Genomic DNA, 11,788 nt, shown 5'->3' with positions numbered 1-11,788 from the left:
AAATAACATGACATCTGTTGAGGAATGTCAGCTTTTATCGATTGAATTGGATAAGTCCAAGTCTCACGGTTGCTTAAGGCTGGCAACCGAATCCGATGATTCTATTCCCCTGGACGAGTATTTAGTCAAAAGGCCGAGGTGGATTCCTTCTTTTATGTTGGCTGAAGGCTCCACGTTCGATTGTAAAAACAATTCTCTTCCCTTCTGCTCGTCCATGAACGTGGAGACGTCCAACAGATACAGTGCACAGTACATAGCCCTTCACAACTTTTCTAAATCATCAAACTCCGGTTCAATATATCACTCCATATCCACGTCGGCTGTGCTTGTAATAGGCGCCGGTGGTCTCGGATCTCCGCTGCTAATGTACCTGGCGTCTTCAGGGATAGGTATTCATATTTCTACCTATATATATGATTAGGTATAATTGGAATCATTGACGGAGATGTGGTAGAGGTGTCGAATTTGCACAGGTATGACTTTGGTGCAAGTTCACAAAATTTTAGGCAAATAATACACGATGAAGCCAACGTCGGAATGAACAAGGCCAGGTCCGCGAGAGATAGGCTGCTGAAGATGAATCCTAACGTAAGGTGTGTGTGATAAATAAAAGCATATTAGGGCAAGTATATTTCGTACGAGTTCTTCTTTGGAGTGAAGGAGGCGCACGAGATTCTACCTCTTTATGACGTGATAGTCGATGCGTCGGACAATCCGCAGACCAAGTAATTTGGGAAGGCGATAACGCTCTGATTAGGTATTTAATAAACGACGCGTGCATACTGTACAATAAGCCGTACGTCGTGGCCAGCTGTATACGGTCGCAGGGGCAGCTGATGGTGTTCAATAGGCTGCTGAAGGACTTCCACGACGAAAAAATACCATGTTTCCGCTGCATATGCCCCGAAGACGGGAACCCGTCAATATCATTCGTAAAAAACGCCTGCAGTGCGGCCGGAGTCCTGGGATCTATACCCGGGATTCTGGGAACGATTCAGGTACCAAAATAGTTATTTGACGGCCTTTGAACGCGACTAATGGGATACAGGCAACGGAAGTGCTGAAAATATGCGCTGGCACGTTTGATACGACGCTATCGCCAGGTCGCCTGTTGATCTATGACGCAGTTAACTCGAGGAATCCGTTCAGGACCCTGGAACTATCGAGAAACAGGGGTTGCAAGGGTTAGTAAAAATAAATGTTATAATAAAACAATTTTTAGTTTGCGGAGATAACGCGAAGCCCATAAGTCTGAATATGCACGAGTGTGTGGACAGGGAGTTGAATTTGGAACGGGACGACTTGGCGATAAGCCCGGAAGAATTCTGGCACATTTACATGGACTCAGTCCAAAAAGGATTACCAGTATCAAACAAGTTGATTGTCGAGAAGGACAGAATCAGGCTGGACGAAAAAGGAGTAGAGTTCCTGGTATACTTGGTCGACGTTAGGGCCTCAGCACACTACCACATCTGCCACCTGCCGGGCTCAATAAACTGGCCAGTGGACTACGTTTTGAACTCAGGACTCAGCCAGGACACATTTGAAGAAAAAATGGACGCAATAACAAAATCAGGTGGACAAGCAAGCCACAACTGTAGGGTAATGATACTCACAATTTGCAGAAAGGGGATCAGTTCGCGAGTCGCCGCGGATTCCATCAGGAATTCGCTGTCGCGTAGTCAGAGGCACCATGACACACTTTGCTACTCTGTCGCCGGCGGGATGCACTACTTGCGAACCCATCTTAACATGAAAATACCCATGACATAATATAGTTTGTAGAATGCACTCAACGATTTTAAAATGTGTGAATCTGTTGAAGACAATGGGCTGTGTGTGCTGGAGCGATTCAGTGGTTCCGAGGAATTCGGAATCGTGTTTTGCGCTTTGCCGTGTGATCGAAGTGGCCTGTGTGGATGTTACGAATTTCAAACTTACAGAAGTTGCAGCGTATCCCATTCATACACGTCTTCGTATGGTGTCTGTTGAATGCGCAGGCTGAAAAGGGCGTTAGTCGAGTCTATTTGGGCATATCTATTTGCACTTACGCTTACAGTCGCCTATGAGGTGGCGTACCGATCCAATAGAAGTGAGCTTTCCATTGTCGTCCAGAGGTATACATTCTGGAAAATAAAATTAAATTCCGGTGATGTTTGCATTTGGAAACTGCGAGGCGCCGAAATAGGAGTAACGTGTAGGATTCCTCATAAGTAAGCTATACGCCTTAACTCACCGTTGGAATGGGTAGCATCGGAATGTGCACGCTCCTAAAAAGGCATTAATTTTTCCTGGCTTAAATTTTCAGTTAAAATTGCCCATGGGCCCGGATTAGACTAAATGCAAACCTGGTTGTACTTGAACATGGATGCTGGCTTCAGCATAGAGTGGACGCCGGAATTATCGTTTTCTGGGTTAATAGTAAATTAAAATTAATTTAACTCTTATCTAACTAGTAATCGCGCTCGAAATACCTGAGTTAAACATCAACTGCTTGCAGTGTTCCCTGTCCTCAAAGCAGGGGAGGTTGTAAATGTACCACTGGTTAAAGTTATCTGAAAGGGCTGTGAATCAACTCAAAATCTGCTTACCTTCCAGGGTTGGCATCGATAGCGATTTGTATATCGCCGTGCCCGTGCACTCCTGGTCCTCCGGCAGGTTCATGAACGTGTTCTTGACACGTATTTTGGACATCACTAAATTCCCTGCCGCCTTTCCCATATTGGTGTTTACATTTTTAAATATGAAATTATGTAACTTATGATTGTTTTGTGAAGCCATATTGAGGTTTGTCGTAGCATGTAACTAATGCAGCACTAGAAGTCTAGTCACCGGAATCTTCCGAACTATCGTCAAATTCCGCGAGGTCGTTGTATACTTTTGATTTTAAGTCAAAATACACGTCGCCTTCGTTGAAAGGGATGTATCCCACGGCTCTATCGGCGCTCGACAGCAGCCTCTCCAGCGACACCTCATCTTCCACATCCGCAGTGCAAAACGAGACGAGATTAAAATCTTCTATTATCTCGCACAACGTCGAGGTGAATCTCTCGAATTTTTGCGAATTTGGGATGTGGATACCTCTTCTCAGCACTTCCAGGAGCTCCTGGAGGTCCTGCGCCTGTGTATAGTACTCCAGCCTGTACGCGAGGTCGTTTTTAAGCCTCTTCAGCAGTCGCAGCTTGCTCAGCACGTTGATGTGTGGCAGTTGTATGAAGATTTGGCTGCTCAGTGACGACAGCATTGCTGCCACGTACTTGAACGGGTCCGTGCACAGCGTCGAGTCCACCAGGTTTATCAGCACCAGCTACATCAATTTTATTAGATTCCTCTCAGTGGTCTCGTACACTTACTCGCTGATTCGCCTTTTCCAGTCTCGCCACGATGTCTTTTGTTGCGTTATTGTGTACGAACAGCTCCACTTGTCCCGGCAGGTCATACAGCAGATACGAGTCTACAATCCCTATTTGCAACGCCGTTTACCTTTATTTTTCGATATCTCCTCCAACAGCCAGTCTATATTCTCCAGCAGGTACTCCATACAATACACCAGTGCTACACAATTGTTTAAACTTGTTACTTTAGTGTGTGTGAATACTTGTATATATTATACTTGAGTTTGGTCCTAGGCTAAATGCTTTTGACACTCTCTCCGAGTCTATCAGGTTACACACGTCTATGGTCGGCTCGTACGGCAGTTCCTTCAGTGTTACTTGAGGGTCTAAATTGATTACTATACATTTGCGATTCAATGAATTGAGTTTCTGCTGCATTGCTGCGCAGTATGTCGATTTACCACTCCCCGGTGGTCCAATGACCACTTGGCCAAATACTACCATTTTTATCTTTTACCTTTTGTTTACTGTTTACTTTAGCTTTAAAATCTTCCTTTTATTTATGCCACTTTATTTATTTATTTATTTTTAGTGGTCTTCCAAATTTATCTTGGTATAAATACTGCACACCGTCGTACAACGAGAATGTAAAGCACTTGTGATTGACCATGTAATTTAAAACGTTAAACACTGAGGTTATTTTATATTCTCTCAACACCTCATGCGATATCTCCAAACACTTATTAAACGTATCTGAATCCAATTTAAATCCTTTTAGCTTACCTAAACTCAATGGAATTGCCAAATTGTGTGCTCCTGATTGCGAGAAATACAAATAAAGCATCAAGAATATACACGACGCTTTAAACACCAGTGTGTAATCTGCCGATTTATCCTCCGATGTGTTTTTAAAAACGTCTAAGTGCACTTTTTTTATCACGTTGTGCAATACGTACCTGACCAAACTCCCCAAAGTACTTGCCAGGCGTCCACTAGGTTTTCTTTTGGCGACAGAACCAGTAATTTTGAAAACATATGATCTCTGAAGCTTTCTCCTAGCTTCTCCAATCCAAAATCTGGATAATCCTAAAAATTTATATTAAAAATGGAATTTAAACTGTCATTTATTTACACAAACAATTGTATTCAAATTATTTAATTTGCACACACTTTTACTGTTTTATTTATATCTTCTTTTAGTATTTCTTCACACCAGTTTGCGATGAAGCCACTTATGTCTCGTTTGAATGATTGTGATCTTCCACAAATCACTGTCGGTATCAAATAACCGTAGTAGAAATCTCCTAGTAAACAATGATTTTGCTTAGATGGGTGTGAAACTATCTCCATCAACCAATCACATTAACAGCAAACAAAAATACACCAAATCAATATTGGGATCGAATGTTTCAAATTTGCATAATTAGTTGTGGTGATTCCACTTGGTTCATTGTACAGTTTTATAAAATGTCAAATTAAAATGAATTTAATATATTGTTTTTATTTAATTGTTTGTCTTTTGGATTGTTTTAAATTAAATATTTTTTTTATCGCAGCCGATGATAGCGCCAATACAGCCACTGTCACTGCTACCATCAGCCCTAAGGACTCAAATCCCACTTCTGAGACCAAAGTCATAGAAATAAAGGTGAATAATGAAACGAAAGGTTCCGATGCGAAATCTTCGGATATTAAAGTTGAGGAAGCGAAGCCTAATACCAGTGACGTGAAGGACTCACCGAAAACCAAGGACGCGACCATCGCCACAATCACTGTAAACATCCCGAACCAGAACGAGCAGAAAATAGAGATTAAAAATGTTGATACTACTCTTCCTATTAGCGATAAGGACTTCAAAAATGGACCCGGTAAGGAGGACGAGGACGTCAAGGACAAAGATGAAACATTTTTAATGAAAATAGTCAGATTTATAAAGAGCGACTTCAGGTTCTTGGTTAGAGTTGGAGCAGTGCTGTCATCAATACTCACTCAGATGATTCCTCTCAACTGCTTGATAACAATAAGGAAGGACAAGTCGACTAGAAATCTTAAGTCGCTCAATTTCATCACATCGGCCGTTTCCTCACTTCTATGGTCGCTATACGCAACGTTAACCACAAACTGGATTCTCATCTTTTCAAACTTTCCAGGTATTTTATTTTTTACGGAATTTAGTTAACGCGTGCTCAGGAGCCATCATCAACTTAGTCGGAATTTGGATGTTCTCTAAGTACTGTACGGACCAGACACAGAGACTAATTTTAAACATATCGAGTAAAGTGTCCTTAGGACTCGCCGTACTCCTGCTCATTCTGTACTTTGTGCTGTCGTTCCCTGCCTTTTTGACCGTGGTCGGTCTGTTCGGAGGTAAGCACACACATTACACACAGATCAATATGAATAGGGTCACTGCTTGCAATATCGTACGTGTCACCGCTGGTGTCCATCAACGAGATATTGCAGTCGAGAAACACGTCGACGATGCCCACTGAGATCTCAATAGGCAACTTCATATGCGCGTTCTTCATGTTCTGCTACGGGTTCATCATTTGGGATCTGCTGGTCATCGGCCCGAACTTTCTGGGAGTGCTGAGCGGGTTCGTGCAGCTAGTCCTGCTGTTCCTGTACCCTCATACAGATAGGATAATCATATCTGAGGTTGAGATACTGGAGCAGCCGAACAACTTTAAGTCTATCTTAACGGCAGACGAAGAAGTGTGATAATGTTTAAAAACTAATTTGCGATTTTACACGGTATTTATTTGAGATTTGGCTCACTCTTGTGAGTTTTCACTTGCCTTCCTTTCATGTGTAGTGTGATGTCGTGTACGCAGCGGTTACTAAAAAATTGTTCCTCGCAGTTTCAAATGGAGAAGCCTCTCATTTTAGACTTCGGAACTGTCTCGTTTAGAGTAGGAAGAGCGGGAGATAAAAATCCCAGCTTCTTCGTACCTCCAGTTATAGGGAAACCACTGATGAAGGACTCCAAAGGCGATCTTTGCGATTTTACAGGAGGATCAGGACAAAATCCACTAGAATACACAATTTTCCCACTAAATCCTAGAGATAAACATGACAATGTCATACCTGTGCCCGCAATTACGTATGGGCAGAAGGGCTTTGAGGTAGATGCCAATGTAAGTGCTCACACTAGAAATAATCACAAATATAACCACGTACATATTTATATAAACACGTACTGTGCAGAATTTATTAAATTTTCAGCTTGTCGAACGACTTTTGGACGGCTGTATGGGCGTAAAGGGCCTCGACGAGGCCATCCAAGAATCCTCGGTTATCGTCTCAGAGCCCACTCTACATAACCCGAAATTTAGGGAATCGTTTGCGGAGATTCTATCGGAGACCTTTAAGGTCGAAAATTTGCTAATGTGTAAAAGGTCGGCGCTCACCTGCTACGCGAGCGCCTGCACCAGCGGAGTCGTCGTGGACGTCGGCGGCTCCTGCACCAACGTCGCGCCCGTAGTGGACGGCTACACGCTCCAGGACTCAGTGCGCGAGGAGCCGGTGGGAGGCTCGATAATAGACCGCATTTTCCACTCGTACCTGACGTCAGTGGGCATCACAGTCAGGCCTTCCTACGAGTACTGCAAAAACCAGAACGCGGAGACTTCGGAGCCGCCCTCAAAGCACCATAAGAAGGACGACGTCAACTCGATGACGAAGAACATTACGACGAGGAAGCTGCCCTTCGTGCACCCGGACTACTACCACTGGTCCACGCTCTACGCGACCTCGGTTCTGAAGGAGACCTGTATCATATTAAACGATAGCATCAACGTCCAGCACTCGAACGACGAGTCATACTGCTACGCCCTCCCCGACGGCAACTACCTGGACGTGGAGCACAGCAAGTCGCTCTGCGGCATCTTCTGCTGCTGCATCTTTAACCAGAAGAAGTACCTGCACAGCAAGTCTGACCTGAACAAGTTGCACATTTCCAAGTCGTTTTTCAATCCGAACGACGACTCCTCCATTGACTCTCTTCTTTCCAAGAACCAGGGCCTCTCTAAGTTGCTGACTGACTCCTGGGCTTCGTTGATTGACTTCGAGGGCGGCCTTGACGCCACCCCTGCCATGAAACAGGTGATCTTCACTGGCGGCTGCACCAGGCACCCTGCCCTGATACCCATAGTCCAGAGGGACTTCGACGACTTTTTGAAGTCCAAGAAGCTCGAGGAGAAGCCCACCTTCATGGCGATTGGCGGCAATGAACAGCAGTTCAGCAGTTTTATCGGGGCCTCCATTCTCTCATCGCTCGGTGGATTCGCCACCCTGTGCATCACGAGATCCGACATCCAGGAGTTCGGGATCAGTCGCGCCTTACAGAGAAAGTGGCCGTGATCCCTTTTAATGTTCCCCTCTCTAATTATCGTGATTTTAATTACATTTTAGACACCATACCTTTATAACGCATATGTGTGCATCAACACACAGGTGTGTATTTTTAAAATAATACCTGCCCAAAATCTACTAACAAATCTATGCTTAAGCATCACATAAAAAATCTGCAAAGGAATCCATGTTTATTCGCTATTACATTAGCTTCATAATATTGTACATACTTTTGAACGGAGTTCACTATGGCAACCTGGTGTGGAGTTTTCCCCTGGATCAGAGTGTACCTTCTTAAATCGGGGGCTCTAGATCCGCCGGCAGTGAGTAGTTTGCCAAATCGAACTCAGTGACTGACACGCTCTTCAGCGTCTCCGGGAGTTCTATTTCCTCCGCGTATTCAGTCCACAGGTCCTCGAACGCGTCTATTACATCTCTGACGTCCCCATCCTGGTACATTTCCGCCAGCAGGGTCGCCGTTGTCGCCAGAAACGTGGCGTTGCTTCCACTCCACAGGTCCCCGCACTTGTGCGTGTAGCATCTAATCAGCTGGTAGTCCATGCGGTCGTAGTCCTCGTTTTCCAGCAGCTTCGCCTTGTTGAACGGGTACTCTGATAAACATGCCCTCAGCTCCGGCGACGAGCCTGTGCGCTCCGCCATTTTCACTATGAAGAGCGGGTACTGTATCAGTGCCCTCAGAAGGAACATGTACGGCGCGTACTTGCCCATGCAGTCTATCAGCTCCATGTGCTCGCTAAGCTCCAGCTTCGGGTTAAATGTGAATCCCCCCTCGTCTTCGTCCTCCTGGTCGTTTTCATCGTCACGGTTATCCTGGTAGTTCATGTTGCTCTGGTTGTTTTCATTGTCCTGGACGTTTCCATCCTTATCGTAGTTCTCGTCGACTTCCTCCAGGCACAGCAGGTACATTAAAAAGTCTCTCAGCACTTCGTACTGGTCCATCAGGTTATCCACTGGCTTAGTCAGGTCCAGGAACAGCTGCAGCGGCAACGTCAGTGCAAAATTCGGCAGGAACCAGAACAGCGGAGGCAGCGTTCGGTTTACCAGCTCGTGGTAGTTGTACACGAACGTCGATATTGACCTTTTTTCTACGAAGCAGTTGAGCAGGTACATGTCCACGTGCAGCAGTGCGTGCGCTGCGTCCTCGGGAGTGTCCATTGCCATCAGCAGCTTACATATTGCCAGCGACGTTTGCCACTGCCCCTTCCTCTCCAGAGATATCATGTACAGCAGCAGCAGTCTGTACACCAGTTTGTTGTCTCCGCTCTCGCTGGGCAGCCACACCTGCACACATTATAATTTCAGCTTTGTGATCTTACGTTTGGCATGTTTGCTTTATTTTTGCGATATATTGAGAAGCTGTGTGGCAACACTGTCTGCAATATCTTCACCGCCATGTCCAGGTGCGTAAACGCCTCCTGGTGGTTACTCTAAGGACTCATTTTTTATCACTTTAACTTACTGATATTGTGTTTATGCAACTTCCTCTTATCAGCAGTCCCAGGTGACATGGGTGTGCCCTCAGTAGGCTTCTGAACAGCTCAAAGTCGTGTGACTGCACTGCCGACGAACATATGTCGTCTATCTCCCGGTACCTTCGTGTATCGCTTTAATTTACTTTAAACTTACAGTCTCGTCAGGCTCAGTTCAAACTTATCTCTGCCTGTGTGCGGGTCCGGCTTCACTTCAACTTCCATCTGCGTCGACGATACGGTTCTCAACTGCATATACTCCCTGGTACTAAGACCTGGCGCCAACCAGTACCTTGATGGCGACTGAAAAGAGGACTTTTTTGAATACTTTGTCTTTCCTTTCTCCATTTGGTCTAATAATTTTAATTTTTACTATAAACAGACTAACACATACCTTTCGTCTTAAAATAGTGCATTGGTGATGATAAAAAGTGATCGTATACCATATTTGCTTGTTCATCTGTTACCGACGTTTGATCCTGTATTTCGTTTAACAACTTTTCCCAGTCAGATTCATCAGAAACCTATAACCGTTTATTTTTAACATCTACCAAACCTCTTCTTTAGATTTGGGAGTGGAATCCTGTGGTTTTTCGTGATCTTCCACTCCGTTGACTTGTTCTTCATCTGCAGATGAACTCTGATCCGAGTCGCTATCTTCTGCCAAAAGGTTGAATGAATACTTAGGCTTATTGGCGTACGGTGTTAGTTTTTGTGGCGTTTCTTCCTCAGACGTATCCGACTCGTCGCCCTTCGCAATTCTCTGTAACCTTTTAATTTGACGAGTCGACATTCCTATATTCTATGTTTACATATTTTTAAAATAAATTAAAAACGCTAAATTGTACAAAATCATTACGAATAAAAGTATATTATTTGTTTTTCCGAACTATGTCGCTCGTGTGTTCACCACATGTTCAGTTTCGTTACGTCCAATTTTCCGTCTATATCAAACTTGTCCACCCACTTCGGCAATGAATCTGACACATCAAAGTGCTTATCCCAGATATATCTCAACGAGTGCAGAAATATTCCTGTTTTCGTCAGTGTGTCGTCTGACTTATTGTTGAGTCCTATGTGATACATTGTTTCTTCCTTCGTGGGCTTATTTTCCGTGTTGTCGTAAAATCCTATCTCCGGAATGCACCAATTGCCTTCCTCGTCTACTTGCCAGTTCAACGTTGGTATTTCCCTAAAATATTCACTACTGTCTGTGCAGTGCCCATTGTTGTATGATGGATCGTTTGATATTGCGTGGCCCAAAAATTTAAGGTGTGCTCTGAATAATTTTATATTTTGGTTAAACTTGTCTCAACCCATTTAATTCAATCAAATATGTCATTATATAACCATAATTAGTACATAATTATATTACTATTAGTCTAGTCATCTCATAACTTCTATTTCTCTATAAATACCTTATTTGGTGTGTTCTTCCCGTTATTGGCGATACCAGTATTAGTGATTCATCCAGGTCCTTGTTGTGTGCTATAAACCTGAACCTCGTCGTTGCTGGTTTGTATTTACTGTTTAAACACTTGTCTGTGAACTCGTGCTTGCTCAGTTTTATTGATATTGGATGTATATACCCGTGGTGTGTAACTATTTTACTCAACTTTTCATCATCTATATTCTCATCATCTTCACACTCTTCAGCTTTTCTCATAAATTCCCAGAAGTTACCCCTAACCCTTGCTATATATACCTTCCTTACTGACTTATCCCTTAAACTTTGCGATAACACTGTTGCTGCTCTACTACTCTTTGCAAAGGCCACTATTCCTGAGACGAGTTTATCTATTCTGTGCACTGGATATAGGTCCAAATTTTTGCAACAGTCCACTTCGTGTTTCAGCACCTCTATTAGTGTGTTATATTTATACGTGCCTGTTCTATACACTGGTAAGCTCGTTGGCTTCGATACCACTATGTAGTCTTCGTCTTCGTGAAGAACTCTTATATGTGTGTGTAGAGATATTGGTTCATGGACTGATGCGTAGTGTACTATTTTTTCGTTCGGCTTTAGCTTGTGAACTAGGACCTTTGCTGGACTGTTTGGGTATATATCTCTATCGTCCTTGTCAAACACCTTTATCTTATTCCTCGACGAAGCGTACCTTATATATTCGTCATTAAATGCTGCAAATTCATCCGTCAAGACATTGTATAGTTGTTTTCCCATCCATCTCTGCTTAACATAGGTTTTATATACGTTTAAATATGGAACGACTAATCTATATCCGTTTACAATCCTATAGGGGTTTTCTTCAATTAAATCCTGAGAAGAAGCATCCTAAACGTGTATTTTATTATTAAAATAAATATACATACCTCTTGAATTTCGTTTAGCTTTCTTTTCATGTAATTACAACTATTATACACAAGATTCCTGTTTTTATGGAATCTAAAACAAACTACATTAATATTATACAATACACTGAGATAAATTATAATCAATATAAAAATGTGTTTCATTCATTATAAATTTTTATCAAATAGTAAATTTACGTACACCATATAACAGAATTTTTATTCTTTATTTTTGAAATATATTTCAATCGATTCTGCCTTTTAAATATGTATTATATATGTTTCATTTAATTTAATTTT

The 11,788-nt window shown here is 43.0% G+C and overlaps 8 protein-coding genes across 8 annotated transcripts; 3 read left to right on the top strand and 5 right to left on the bottom strand.

Moving 5' to 3' along the window:
* Nucleotides 1-7: 7 nt before the first annotated feature.
* TOT_010001335 (uncharacterized protein) lies at nucleotides 8-1,773 on the top strand (the record flags this gene model as incomplete). The annotated part of the gene is made up of 6 exons (XM_009691515.1): nucleotides 8-389; nucleotides 422-597; nucleotides 622-725; nucleotides 758-998; nucleotides 1,049-1,184; nucleotides 1,223-1,773. 6 exons carry the CDS (start codon nucleotides 8-10, stop codon nucleotides 1,771-1,773), a joined length of 1,590 nt encoding a protein of 529 aa, XP_009689810.1.
* A 79-nt stretch (nucleotides 1,774-1,852) lies between these two features.
* TOT_010000963 (conserved hypothetical protein) lies at nucleotides 1,853-2,781 on the bottom strand (the record flags this gene model as incomplete). The annotated part of the gene is made up of 6 exons (XM_009691514.1): nucleotides 1,853-2,001; nucleotides 2,052-2,126; nucleotides 2,237-2,267; nucleotides 2,349-2,410; nucleotides 2,475-2,555; nucleotides 2,592-2,781. 6 exons carry the CDS (start codon nucleotides 2,779-2,781, stop codon nucleotides 1,853-1,855), a joined length of 588 nt encoding a protein of 195 aa, XP_009689809.1.
* A 43-nt stretch (nucleotides 2,782-2,824) lies between these two features.
* TOT_010000962 (uncharacterized protein) lies at nucleotides 2,825-3,839 on the bottom strand (the record flags this gene model as incomplete). Its single annotated transcript, XM_009691513.1, has 4 exons — nucleotides 2,825-3,307; nucleotides 3,354-3,454; nucleotides 3,484-3,555; nucleotides 3,614-3,839. The coding sequence occupies 4 exons, from the start codon at nucleotides 3,837-3,839 to the stop codon at nucleotides 2,825-2,827; spliced, it is 882 nt and encodes a 293-aa protein (XP_009689808.1).
* Nucleotides 3,840-3,909: 70 nt separating this feature from the next.
* Nucleotides 3,910-4,685, bottom strand: TOT_010000961 (conserved hypothetical protein; the record flags this gene model as incomplete). Its single annotated transcript, XM_009691512.1, has 3 exons — nucleotides 3,910-4,253; nucleotides 4,292-4,421; nucleotides 4,506-4,685. The coding sequence occupies 3 exons, from the start codon at nucleotides 4,683-4,685 to the stop codon at nucleotides 3,910-3,912; spliced, it is 654 nt and encodes a 217-aa protein (XP_009689807.1).
* A 54-nt stretch (nucleotides 4,686-4,739) lies between these two features.
* Nucleotides 4,740-6,056, top strand: TOT_010000960 (uncharacterized protein; the record flags this gene model as incomplete). The annotated part of the gene is made up of 4 exons (XM_009691511.1): nucleotides 4,740-4,767; nucleotides 4,892-5,485; nucleotides 5,511-5,702; nucleotides 5,740-6,056. The coding sequence occupies 4 exons, from the start codon at nucleotides 4,740-4,742 to the stop codon at nucleotides 6,054-6,056; spliced, it is 1,131 nt and encodes a 376-aa protein (XP_009689806.1).
* Nucleotides 6,057-6,202: 146 nt separating this feature from the next.
* Nucleotides 6,203-7,697, top strand: TOT_010000959 (actin; the record flags this gene model as incomplete). Its single annotated transcript, XM_009691510.1, has 2 exons — nucleotides 6,203-6,472; nucleotides 6,561-7,697. The coding sequence occupies 2 exons, from the start codon at nucleotides 6,203-6,205 to the stop codon at nucleotides 7,695-7,697; spliced, it is 1,407 nt and encodes a 468-aa protein (XP_009689805.1).
* Nucleotides 7,698-7,982: 285 nt separating this feature from the next.
* Nucleotides 7,983-9,971, bottom strand: TOT_010000958 (uncharacterized protein; the record flags this gene model as incomplete). Its single annotated transcript, XM_009691509.1, has 7 exons — nucleotides 7,983-8,442; nucleotides 8,614-8,990; nucleotides 9,026-9,136; nucleotides 9,169-9,313; nucleotides 9,336-9,531; nucleotides 9,573-9,702; nucleotides 9,735-9,971. The coding sequence occupies 7 exons, from the start codon at nucleotides 9,969-9,971 to the stop codon at nucleotides 7,983-7,985; spliced, it is 1,656 nt and encodes a 551-aa protein (XP_009689804.1).
* A 113-nt stretch (nucleotides 9,972-10,084) lies between these two features.
* On the bottom strand, nucleotides 10,085-11,539 carry TOT_010000957 (RNA pseudouridylate synthase; the record flags this gene model as incomplete). The annotated part of the gene is made up of 3 exons (XM_009691508.1): nucleotides 10,085-10,457; nucleotides 10,597-11,471; nucleotides 11,510-11,539. The coding sequence occupies 3 exons, from the start codon at nucleotides 11,537-11,539 to the stop codon at nucleotides 10,085-10,087; spliced, it is 1,278 nt and encodes a 425-aa protein (XP_009689803.1).
* Nucleotides 11,540-11,788: the final 249 nt, after the last annotated feature.

The sequence above is a fragment of the Theileria orientalis genome, chromosome 1 (genome assembly GCF_000740895.1).
Source record: "Theileria orientalis strain Shintoku DNA, chromosome 1, complete genome".
In the NCBI taxonomy this organism is placed as follows: domain Eukaryota; phylum Apicomplexa; class Aconoidasida; order Piroplasmida; family Theileriidae; genus Theileria; species Theileria orientalis.
This window is presented reverse-complemented; position numbering and strand designations above follow the sequence as displayed.